Source organism: Uranotaenia lowii, unplaced genomic scaffold (genome assembly GCF_029784155.1).
Source record: "Uranotaenia lowii strain MFRU-FL unplaced genomic scaffold, ASM2978415v1 HiC_scaffold_46, whole genome shotgun sequence".
Classification (NCBI taxonomy): Eukaryota; Metazoa; Arthropoda; class Insecta; order Diptera; family Culicidae; genus Uranotaenia; species Uranotaenia lowii.
Window position 1 is genome coordinate 102,984 of NW_026598378.1, and position 13,034 is coordinate 116,017.

Here is a 13,034-nt window from a genome sequence, read left to right on the forward strand (position 1 = left end):
AATCGACAGTCAATCAAAAAGCAACGCAGTGAGTGGCACAACAATTCCTTCTATCGACTGCTGGGAAATAGATTTAGATAGCGACAGGAAAGATGAAAGATTTCGTTTCTCCCGGAACGAGCCGCGCGCGGAGCGCGATTATGGTACAGAAACCAGCGAAAAATGCCAACGAAACTGTTTGAAATCTGGTAGCTTACAGTTGATTAAAAAAAAAAACGTTACAAATTTCTTCTTTAATTCTAAATATCTTGAAAATCTTTCAACTTAAGTAGCCGAGGAGCATTAATTAATTACCGTTAAAATGACCCGAACTTACCTTACAACGTAGTACTGCACGCACTCGCATAAACTTGCAATTCTGAATTCAAGGAATTTTTTCGAAGCACTAGCCCGTGGTAACGCTCACAAAACTAGCTGAACAATCACCATCGAAACGCAATCGTTTACTGAATGTTAACGCAATCGTTTACTGAGTGTAAACGCATTCGTTTACTGATTGCCGATGACGATCACTTGCGATTTCGTTCACTCCACAAACAATCCAGAGAAAATATAATGTGAACAAGCTCACTACGATTTCCCGCCTGGGCTGTTAACAGTGTATCCAAGGAAGAGTGATGACGAATCATTGACGTTAGAAGTGGCAATGATTTTTCCTACCCACGTTTGCTATGATTCTTTGCTTTAGAAGAACACGTTGACCGCGTATTGAAAATTGATTGAACTTCGATGCGATTTTTTCCATGCTTGATCAGGAATATTATTGGTCCTAGATGACTCCCTTGAGGCACTCCGGATTTGGCGGAGAACTGACTGGAAAATGATTCACCTATTCGAACAATGAGTTTTCGTCCTACCAGGTAGCTGCGGAACCATTCCAGTAGAGACCCGCAGATACCAATACGATCGAGTTTGGCGATGGCTATGGAATGGTTCACCTTGTCGAAATCAGCTGACAGATCAGTGTAGATGACGTCGGTTTGAGATCCCATGGCAAAACTGTCTTGCACAGTAGACGTGAATGTCAACAGGTTTGTAGTCGTAGAGCGCTTGGGCATAAATCCATGTTGTTCATTTGAGAAATAAGGCTTGCAATACGAAAAAATGGGTTCCAAAACAACCAGCTCGAACAATTTGGCTATCGCACATAAGGCAGAAATGCCACGATAGTTGTTCACATTTCGTCTGTCCCCTTTTTTGTGCACCGGAAACATATAGGCCTCTTTCCATAAGGATGGGAACGTAGACTGATCGAGTGAAACTCGGAAGATTATTTTTAGAGGTATCAGCATATGTGATATATATCGCTTCAAGAAGGTAGCTGGTATGCCATCTGGTCCTGCGGAAAGGCTGTGTTTCAGCTTAGCGGTCGCTTTCAAAATAATATCGTCGTCTACAACAATTTGATTCAGCCATGTGTTCAAATGAGGGAGGTCCGAGGATATTGAGTTTGAGTCAAATACACTACGGAATTTGTCAGCGAAGAGGTCACAGATTTCAGGTTCCGAAGTCGCTAAATTATCATCCAGAAACATGGAGGGCGGTAGGCCGGATTCTTTCCGCTGGTCCTTGGTGTACTGCCAAAATGATTTGGTTTTTGTTTTGAAATCTCGCTGTATCCGAATTAAGTAGCTCTGGTAGCAGCGTGAGCATAGTTTTTTATAAGCTGAGTTGAGTTTGCAATACTCATTTTTAGCGCGGAGAGTTTTGTGCCTAGTGTAATAACGGAGAGCTTTATTCTTGAGCGTTTTCATTTGTCGCAGTTCTTTCGTTACCCAAGGAGCTCGTAGGTTAGAAACTGATGAGCGTTTCGGTACGTGCCGATCGATGATGTAATTGATTATATGGGAAAATTTCATAGCTGCAGCGTTCGGATCGAAAGATTCCAGTTCAGATTCCCAGTCGATAGCATCGAGCGTTTGTGAAACAGCGACAAAATCAGCGTTCTTAAAGTCGAGAAAGAATTGACCAGGTTTTTCGATGTGGGCAAAAGCTCTAGGAATATCAAGTGAAAGCAGCAGAGCAGGGCGATGAGGAACAACCTTGACCAAGGGCGTAGGAGCCTCTTCAATCGTAGCCAATTGGGGTCCGTCGCTGATGAAGCAGAGATCGAGCATGCGACCATTTTCATTCTCTATGCTGTTGATCTCGCGGAGAGTTGCCGTGCTTAGAGAGTCGAGAATCGTGTTGGAAGGCACCGTAAACGAAGATCTGGTTGGATCGGCAAACAAAAAATTGCCTTGCGAGGGAATCCACTTAAATCCTGGTAGGTTGAAGTCCCCGATGATAACGATGTCGTCTTCAGGAAGCGTGAGAGAACACAATTTAGAAAGGCCGCTGGAAAAGGAATCAGCAAAAGATGCATTTCTAGTACGATCAGGAGGCAGATACACAACCCCAACGTAGTTTTTTCGTGCCAAGATCGATATGGGTCCATACGAATTCTTGATCGTTCCATGATTCGTCGTAGATGGGGATGGCTGAAAGAGTGGATCGGATAGCAATCAGAACTCCACCACCTGTGGATTTCGTGCTGTTGTTGGGACCTCTGTCACAACGAAACACAGTGTAGTCAGAGCTGAAGACTTGACTAGACAGGGTTCTATCGTTCAGCCAGGTTTCTGTTAAATCAGCGCGACTGAGTCGAAGGGCTCGGAGGTCTCCGTAATGCCTTGTTCGGTGCGTCCCGGTGATGGAATCCCGTCAGAAACGGTTGATTTGCGCAAAGCATCGTTGATACAGAAGCTGTTAGAAGTTGAAGTCTGGTTACGCGCAGGTAATGTTCCCAAATTTGAAAAATACTTGCCTATGAAAGCAGGCTGGAGATAAAGAGTCCGCCAAGTTTGCAGATTTTGAAGACGATTTCGTTCCTTTTTTTTTTTCTTCCGCGTGGGTCAAGTGAGAGAACAGATTTGATGTTCTCTCTGCGACCAGCAGTGCAAGCAGATTGATAATAATTAGATAATGTTACAAGAATTGCCCAATGACAGAAGCAGTAAATATTGTTGCTGGCAACGGTTCGCATGCGTTGAGAGAAAAAACTTGTACTCTCTTGCATTCTTTCTAAGTATGTATATTGGTAGGTAAATGCTGTGTTTTCGAGTTTCATACTATCATTCAATAATGTGTATTAAACGTTTAACAAAGCTGTTGAGAAATATACTCAAAAAATGTTTGCTGGGTCTCTTCTTTGCATTCTGGACAAAGCTTTGCGACATGCCGATCTTATAAGCCAAATCACGGCTTGAGATTTTGATTTCATGCAGAAACAATTTAGATCAACATTGTTTCTGCATAAAACATTGGTGTTGAAATGTGGCATTTAATTTGTCCATTTATTGAATTGGAATTTTAAATTGGTTTACTTGTTTATTTTTCAAATTTTGATTATGTAAGGCTATGATCATTTGGAATCCGGACAGTTACAAACGTGTGTATTTTAAAAACTATTAATTTGATCGAAAAACTTTCTAGAAAGAAATGAGGGTGTTAATATGCTGTTTAATGTAAAAATATATAAAAATAATTTATCGTTCATTATGAGATAAACTCTGACTTAATCATAAAATGTCTTTTTTTTTTTTTATCTTTGTACGCCTTTTTCAGTCATGTATTGATCTATAATTTATACTACAGAATCAAAACCTTTACAAAATCATGATATTTTACACAAATTCACCTGGAAGAACCAATTGGAATCTGGAAGGATTTTTTTCATGAGCAGGCATCTTGAATAATTTAACCTCTTAAATTCGGTTTTAACATAAATTTCTTTGTCTTTTAGAACACATCTGTCTCGCTTAAAAACCTTTGCACAGAATGCGATCCACTGCACAGTTTTTGCCTGCTGGAGACGGATTTACTGCATAGTTTAGGGTTCTGTATTCAGCTATTCGCAATAACCATAGTCTTTTTACCCATATGCGAGATCAAGGGTTCTACTCCAAAGCTTGGTTTGAACTTCGTGAGCATTCTTAAGGGTGATACGGTCAAAATTCGGTCAATATCAACTTGACGTTTTTCTTTCAATTTTGCATTTAAAAACCTGAACACCCCTCATTTTGAAGGTGTATGTGTGTAGAATGTTGCTCCTATTTTGATTTAGGAATTCACTCTTCAGTTGTCAAAATGCCGTCCAAGGAAGAAGATCAGCGTATCAAAATTTTTACTGGCACGCAAAGCTGACAAAATCGCTAAAAGTAGCCAAATCAACCGTTACAAATGTAATTAAAGTGTTTGGGGAACGTTTGTCGACAGCCAGGAAGTCTGGATCGGGGGAAATCGAAAACCGGAAGCCACTGAGACGACAAAGAGAGTTGCCGGTAGTTTCAAGCGAAACCCTAACCTCTCTCTCCGAGATGCCGCGAAAAAGCTGGTGTATCGTTTACAACCGTGCATCGAACCAAAAAACGAGCCGGACTATCGACTTACAAGAAGGTAGTGACTCCAAATCGCGATGATAAACAAAATACGACGGCCAAAGCGCGATCTCGGAGGCTGTACACGACGATGCTGACGAAGTTTGACTGCGTGGTAATGGACGACGAAACCTTTGTCAAAGCCGACTACAAGCAGCTTCCGGGACAGGAGTTTTATACGGCAAAAGGAAGGGAAAAGGTAGCAGATATTTTCAAGCACATGAAACTGTCAAAGTTCGCGAAGAAATATCTTGTTTGGCAAGCCATTTGTACCTGTGGCTTGAAAAGCAGCATATTCATAGCTTCCGGGACTGTCAACCAAGAAGATTACGTGAAAGAGTGTTTGAATAAACGTCTGCTGCCTTTCCTGAAGAAACACGTTTGTTCCGTACTGTTTTGGCCGGATTTGGCATCTTGCCATTAAGGTAAAAAGGCCATGGAGTGGTACGCCGCCAACAACGTGCAGGTGGTTCCCAAGGACAAGAACCCTCCCAACACGCCAGAGCTCCGCCCAATTGAGAAATACTGGGCTATTGTCAAGCGGAACCTAAAGAAGACCAAAAAACCGCTAAGGACGAGCAGCAGTTCAAGGCAAACTGGCTTTCTGCGGCGAAAAAGGTGGACAAGGTGGCTGTACAAAATCTGATGGCAGGGGATAAGCGTATGGCCCGGCAATTCGGGTTTGGAAAAGCGGAAGCCTCAATGAATATTTTTCCTGAATTTTATACGAATTAAACTTGAAAAAGAAATTTAATTTGATTTTTTAAATAAACGATTTCACCGATTTACACGCGTTTTCTCTTGACCAAATTTTGACCGTATCACCCTTTAGAGTGGCTCCATATATTCTTAACCATTTGGGCCAAAAAAGAATCAGAAAAAATCAACAGTTCATGAGTATTCAAGCCAACAATGAAGAATTCCCGAGGCCATTGTGCAAAATTATTTTAACCATTTCTTTTTGCATCGTAAGTATCTCAAGTTAAATAAAAAATAGGCAATATAGTCATTTTCATAACCAACACAACGCTGCTAAAGTTTCGCATATCCGAGCGCTAGTAACGTAGCTATCACCGGAATGAAGTGCCCGGATACTAAATGATCATAGCTTTAGTGCATGTTTAATACTTTTACAAAGACAAAAACTCATACACAAATTGAAAATCATTTACAAAACTTACATGAGCCTAATACTTTTTATAACCAGAACGTTTTTGTGTGAATACATATGTATTAGGGTGATTACCAAATGGGCCATGTCGATTTTTGAAATATAAATATTGTAGATTGGCCCAAAAACTGACTTGTGCATTCAGCTGAATTTCAGCTTAATCGGACTTGATTTAGGGATGCCTGAAGCGCTCAAAGTGTAGGTTTTTTGACTCACAAAAATTACCAAAGAAGGAACTAAAGAAAATCAAAAAGTCGAAATCTGATGTTATTTAGAAAAACATGTTTTTTTTTTTTCAAAAAATGATTATAGAATTTAAAAATCACGCAAGGGGGGACCAAAGGAAATTCGGAAAATCGAATTTCAAGTTTTGATGCCAAATAACTAACAAATGCATGAATCGTCAAGATCTGGTGTTATTTTAAAAAAAACTTGGGCAAAAATCTACTTTCTGAGACTCAGTTGATTATCCGAAAAACGGTCAGTTTTCACCAAAACGTCCAAAAAGGTGATTTTTTTTACCAAAATCTGATGATAGTGATTTTCGAATAAAAAAAAGAGAGAATTTTTGAATAAAAATATTTTATGAGATAACTTCAGATTTTAATATATCATGAATTTTTAAGTCATTTTCTTCAAAATTAAAATTTCGATTTTTTCCGATTTCCATTGGTTCCCCCTTTGGTTAAGGTACCCCAAATCAAGTCCGTAGAGCTGAAATTTGGCACAGGCCAGTTTTTTTGGGCCAATCTACAAAGTGTATATGGTTTGTTTTCAAAATTCGAACATGAAATTTTTCCCATACATCCATTGTCACCCTAATATGATTCAAATATACGCGCTGTTTTGAGATGATTCGTTTGTTATTAAGTATTTTTTAAAACACTAAGTAATCATTAAAGGATTAATCTAGTTTAAAAAACATTTTTTCATTTGAAATGGTATTAAAATCTGTAATAAAGACCATCCTACGACCATTCTACATTCAAACACGCTAGCCAATATTTTGTTTATAGATTGGCAAGAAGTTTCTCAGTAAGATTTGTTATATTTGTATAATCTGAAATATGGAATCAATCGATTAATGTTCACTGTTCACTGGGGTAAGTGTGAACGATCGCTATTAACATAACTCGAACTTTAAAACAACTCGAACTGTGCACAGTTTTTTCAAACTTTTAATGCAGAATGTTGAATTTAGTTGTAATCTTTCCAATTACAATTCCAATTCTTGTACATCCTGTACAAAAGATATAATTCCGACAATAACGAATGTTTACAGCGACATTTTGATAATTTTTTAAATTTTTAACTACGATCTCAAGTTGATGTGCATGTTTTTCGACTGCAAATTTCTCGTAGACTAGGTGGCTCTTGACGAAAAACTCTACAATGAATCAATCTTTACATTCGAAATAACCAGTTAGAAAAAGAAACGGCGGTTAAAAATGAAGAAAAAAGAGTTTATTTACAAAAAAAAAACTAAAATTTCGTCTTCAAACCCTACCTGGTGAAAATGTGGATGGCCTTCATCTTATACAATTTAGCTATGAATAGCATTCAGATAAAAAAAAATTGGGTAAAATACTTGTTTGTTTAGGAAAAAGTACATTTTTTCGATAAAATCGGATCTCATGTCTTGCAACATTAATTACGCTCAATAATCATTGAAGGACGCCTTATTAATAGTACCACAAGCTTTTTGAAAAATTTTAAGGTTCAAGCAACAAAGTAACGTATTTAAACTTGAAAACACAAATTTGATGAAAATTGCTTGAAAAATCAAAGAGAAAATCTACCGTTCACACTTACCCCATAAGGCGAGGTAAGTGAAGACACCAGCATTCCATAACAATTTACTTGATAATTTTTCTCGCTTTGCTCCTCTCTTCAGCGTTTGTAAACAACATGTTCTGCATCACATTGAACGCAGTTTTATCAAAATCGATCCACTGCTGATTTTATAATGGATTTTTTTAAAGTTGAGCTCAGTGCTGCAATTTTCTGAAAGTACAAAATGAGAATGACTTTGAATTTCTATCAGTGTAGAAAGCTCAAGCTGACATGAATGGGGCCGAGACGTCAACAAATTCAAAAGCTTCTGATCAGCTCAGTCAATCTCATCCTTTTGTCAAGTTTTGTCGATATAGCTGTCAGTCAGTTGAAAGCTCATTCGTGAACCAGGATAAACTTGTTTCGCTCGGCTGCTACGATAGCGATTTTCACTCTTTGTATTCGATCAGTGAATACAGCTTTAGCATTCAATCAGTGTCAGCAAAAGATGCTGATAATTTCGGTAGACATTTGTTTTTGCCATTTTTGCAATTTGAATTTGAAATGGAAACACGATTTGTAAACCGCTATGAATAAACGATTTTTCAGATGAGGGACGGGTGGCTTCGTAGGTTAGAAATTTCTTACTCAATTAGAATTTTCTAAAACTTTCTCAAGGGTAGTATTTTAGCGACAATGACTTGAATGACAAAATATATTGTCTATTTTTATGACGAATTATTTGCACGGAGTGATTGTTACCAACCTTCTTTTAGTTTTTCTCAGATCATCTTTGTGATATCATGAATTAATCAATTTTATTGCATTCGGATTATTTTACTAGCAAATTCATAAGTATTCCATAATATAAACCTGCAATCGTAATTGGTTTTGATAAATTTCAGGATAAAAATTTAAAAACTAAATGTTGAGAAGTTCAACAAATTTCAATATAAAAAAGTGACATCGCATGCAAGTGACCGACTACTCAAATCAAAACGCAATTTTGAAAGATTTTTTCATAATTAATTTCATCGTTGATTGTCGTAAACATAGTTTCTTCCGCAAGCCTAGCGAGTCGATTCACCCAAGCTTTGTCACCATTCGACTAAACTTAATCAGTGTCCGGCATCGCTAATTGAAAAATTAGCGACGCTAATTAAATCGCTACCTCATTCAAATTTAGCGATCGCTTATTAAAACCGCTAAATGAGCGGAAAAAGTTATCGCTTCAAGCTGAAAGCGCAAATCGCTAATCGCTAACTGTTGATAAACAATAACGTAAACAGGATGGCAACAGCATGGATTATGGTAGCATCTCAATTCATTTGCTCAAATACTTTACAAACATAGTGCAGATTGTTTATTGTGCCCAGTCTGTTGAAAAATCTTTAACCAGGTTTCACTTTTTTTTAACTTTCAAAATAGTAATGCAAAATTCTCATGATAGGAGCATTGCCAAACGTGTATCTAAAAACTAAATGAAATAAAAATGCAAATTGATTCTATGGTGATACTATCTTATTATTACTTTACCTAATTTGAAATACTTGTAAAAACTGCTTTGTGAAAAGTAAATATCTCATCCACTTAAAACAAGTTGAAAAAAGCGGATTTTTTCAGCATTTATTGTTCGAGACTTGCCGTGTGAGATAGTAATGTGAGATCTAAAATAAACTTAGAAATTTGGAAAAGCTTTTCGATCAACCTAAAAAGCACATTTCAACAAATCACCGCATGTGGACGACCATGCTAAAGTCATGTAAAATATTGATCAAGTAGTCCGTTTACTGTACTTTTGCAAGCAAAAAACAGTATCTAAAAATTGACCTTCTAGCTTTGAATTATATGAATGATGTTTGAAATAGTTTAATAGTGTTTAACAATATTTATTGAATTGTTTGTCTGAGAATGCTGAGAAAAGAAGTACTTAAAGAGAAAAAAAAGGTAATCTGTATGAGGCACTTCTGCCCTGAGATTATTCGAAGTGACCATTTTCACTTGGAGCGCATATTGGTGTAAGAATGATGCCCGATGTCTCCTTTACTTGTCAAATGACAAAAACTCTACTTCTATCAGTAATAATTTGTGAATTTGAAACAAGTAAATGGAAGTTAGCGTTCTTCATTTAGCGGAACCAAAAACTAGCGGAACTTTTTAATTCGCTAGCTCAATCAAAATTTAGCGGCAAAATTAAACCGCTAACAAAAAGTTATCGGACTAACTAGCGATTAGCGGATTAGCGTTTTTGTGCCGAACACTGAACTTAATGATATTGAAATGAAGCTTTCATCACTATCAGCATTGTTTGCCTGAAACTGAAAATGAAGATATGCTAATCTCATGAACCTGCAAAGAGCCTGAATGTATACTAACAATCGATGTCTCCGATTGGTGAATGAGTGTGCAGAGTGCTTTCGGAATTGAGCTTTCTGTTCATTCTCGTATGAATCCAGTTGGAATTGAACTGACCGATACACTGCAATAAATTCAATTGAATATTGAAAGCTGACACTGAAATTTTGCAGCACTGGTTGAGCTATACGAAAAACCGTCCACACTTATCCCGGTGTACCTTAACATAAATTTTAACATTCAATGTTTCAAAGTCCCAATGCATAATATATTTAAACGAGAAAAAACGTGGAAAACAATGTTCACCAAAAGTAGAGGTAGTACTTGAGCAGTGCTGCTTTGTTTTTTTCGATTAAAGTTGTTTTACATCTTTATGTCATTCGCGATTTATATCAACGATGCAGATGGCGGACAGTTTTTGAAAAACTCATCCAACTGTGATCGATGTTTAATCTTGGGCTCAAACTCACGGACATCGATTCAGGAAGCAACTGACTTGCCAACTGATCTATATCACAAGCCCTCAAAAGCAGTGCTGCTTCCTTCTGGAGCTCCAGAAGGCAAATCCCTTTTAGCGCTAAGTAAGTGCTCTAACAACGCTAAATATCTCTCTTGCTTCCCCCTCAACTTTGCGGTAACCGGTTTGTTGGTCGTTGCACCAGATTTTCTAATGGATCCTTATCCCAAGTGAGATCTGGCAAACTGTCCTGGGATTTTGTGCTGCAAAAACCACCTTCCGAATGTGCTGCTCTGTGCTCTACTTTTGAGAGATTTATACAAATGGGGTAGAAAGTTGTTCTTTCAACTTTCCAACTTCTAACAAACGAGCAGCAGCTTCTAGAAGCAGTTTCTCAGCCTTTTGTGTGTGGTTTTAATCGCGTTCTGGATGCGATGTAATCTCTCAACTCAACTTTTTCCACCCACACTTCCGCACCGAAAAACTAAACCAACCCACATACCCAAAACGAAACGAAACGGAACGAAACTTTCCGGCAGCTGCATTTCATCCACAAGTTTATCACGACGAGAAAAGGTGGGAGGCCAAACTAAACACAGCTTGTGGCAGCCGACCCTAGACCTCAGTTCTCCCTGCCCCAGGAAAAAAAACCCTTCAACAGCTTAACAACGCTCCGAATGGAGATTTATCCCAAAATCTCTAAAGGAACTTGCCCGGGCTAGCCGGGAAACTTTACCTTTTGTTTGGATCATACTCACACACACAGAAGCACTTAAGTTCAACTTCCGGTCTTTATTTTCTTCCATGTTCCTCGGCTGATGGCCACAAAGTTTTCCCGGGCAAGTCTCCGGAAACACGTGTTGTCCGGGGTTTGATCTTTGGTGATTGTTTTCCTTAAAAGCAAGTGCAACTAGAATTAAGCTACCAGTCATCGAGTAATAATTTATGATGATTTTGGTTTAATTTTTTGTTTCTATACATTTATGTACAATGTTTATTATACGTATGTACATTGTACAAAGTACGTATATAAGGCATAATGGGGCCGCAAAAAAGGTCATGTGTAATATCGAAATCCGGTCAAGTATATTTTGAAAATTGGCCCAAAAAACTGTTCTGTTCAGAGTTTCAGCTAGATCGGACTTCATTTAGGGGTGCCTCAAAGCACTCCAATTTTCGGTTTTTTACCCCAACAAATCACGTAAGGGGGGAGTCTCGTAAGGAATTCGGAAACTTGAAATTCGAATTTTGATGCCGAATAACTTTTGAATGCATAAAACGGTGCGATCTGGTGTTATCTTGAAAAATAATTTTTTTCCAAAAAAATTGCCTTTCTGGGAACCGAACCGGTTTTTTATAGTCCCAGAAAGTTTTATGCATTTTTAAGTAATTAGGTGTCAAAATTAGAATTTCGATTGTTGAGGGTAAAAAAATGGAAACTCAGATAGAGTTTTGAGGTCCAATTCCAATTGAGCTAGCAAATTCTACAAAATGTATATGTTATACTAGCGCTATTTGCAAGACTGTCACATATGCAATTTCATAATTTTTCGGTTTATCTCAAAAATCGATCTTATTGAGTTAGTTCTTCAATGGAGAATGAAAAGTTTCATAACTGTGTTCCCAATATATACGAAAACAATACCACGGCATGTCTGTTCCATATGAAATATATCCGAAAAAATGCTGCTGTCCCATATGTCTTCTTCTGCTTTGAAATTGTTCCCCTTATAATCGTTAGTTTCACATAAAAAAAAAATAAAAAAAAAGAAAAGCTTTCATTGAACTAACGTAAGTTAGACTAGATAAAGCTATGCCAAAAATAACAATTTTCACAACTTTTACAAGCTTAGTTTAGTTTAATCGGTAAATTTCATCAAACTGTTTCTTTATTTTTAAATTTCATATAAGGCCGATTTAAATCTTCATTGTAAAATTAAGAAAATAGTCAGCTACATAAAAGCCATATTTTAAAGGTTTTTGCCATGCTGTTACTTTCAGCTTAAGCTTCCATAAAATCTCTTACTAAAATTCGCGTACCTGGTCTTATTAGCTTGATATTTTTCATTATATATAGGCAGCCAAGATGCTTTGTTGTTTCTGATTCGGAGCTAATTTAATTCTTTTTGATAGTCTTCCTAAAATAGATCATCGACCGAAAAACTTCCGAAAAGATGCAGGTTGTTAAATTTATGGACTGTTATTTATGTTATTTATATACATAATTTTTTTTTACTCTGATACACATACCGCGTGAAAAACCGTGCAAAAAAAACGTGTAAATTCACGAAAATCATGTAAAAAAACGTGCTAATGGCGGAAAACCGTGTAAAAAAGACCATTCAAATTCTGCAGGTCTGAAACTTGAAACAATAAGACCTGTTACTTGACACTTATTACTTGAGACCTGAGACCTGAGAGCTGAGACTTTCGACATGGTCTCAGGTCTCAGGTCTCAGGTCTCAGGTCTCAGGTCTCAAATCTCAGGTCTCAGGTCTCATGTTTCACGTTCTTGGTCATTCTTAGAGCTAAGATTTTCCTAACTTCAAAAATGTATAAGTGTTTTCCGTTCAAAAGGACTATTCTCGGTCAAAAAACGTGTTAATTCCCGAAATCCGAGTAAAAAAAGCCGTGTGAAAAAACGTGTAGAAACCGCGTAAAAACCTTAGTGTACTCAATTCTTATGATAAACTGCCGTAATCGTTATCCTCATTGGGTGTCCAATTATGTCTGAGCACGATTTTGGTACATCTTTGCTCATTCCGGATGACATTCAAGCAGCTGATATCCGTTGTGTGTTGTTGTTTACAGTTCAACTCAAAACTCCGTGTATTGTGAGCTCCCGTTTTCATAATTTTCT

The 13,034-nt window shown here is 37.5% G+C and overlaps 1 protein-coding gene across 1 annotated transcript; it reads right to left on the minus strand.

The window, feature by feature from the left end:
• Positions 1-466: 466 nt before the first annotated feature.
• On the minus strand, positions 467-2,458 carry LOC129760128 (uncharacterized). The gene is made up of 3 exons (XM_055757713.1): positions 2,397-2,458; positions 858-2,337; positions 467-589 (listed from the first exon to the last, which is right to left on the minus strand). Exons 1-3 carry the CDS (start codon positions 2,456-2,458, stop codon positions 467-469), a joined length of 1,665 nt encoding a protein of 554 aa, XP_055613688.1.
• Between the last annotated feature and the right edge of the window lie 10,576 nt (positions 2,459-13,034).

What these genes read in the sequence shown, in the direction of transcription:
- LOC129760128 (XM_055757713.1), bottom strand. Translation starts at nt 2,458, where the DNA reads ATGGAACGATCAAGAATTCGTATGGACCCATATCGATCTTGGCACGAA. An exon ending in CACGAAAAAACTACGTTGGG is followed by an intron (nt 2,338 to 2,396) that starts GTTGTGTATCTG and finishes TTCCTTTTCCAG; the next exon opens with CGGCCTTTCTAAATTGTGTT. An exon ending in AATGGTTCCGCAGCTACCTG is followed by an intron (nt 590 to 857) that starts GTAGGACGAAAA and finishes CACTGTTAACAG; the next exon opens with CCCAGGCGGGAAATCGTAGT.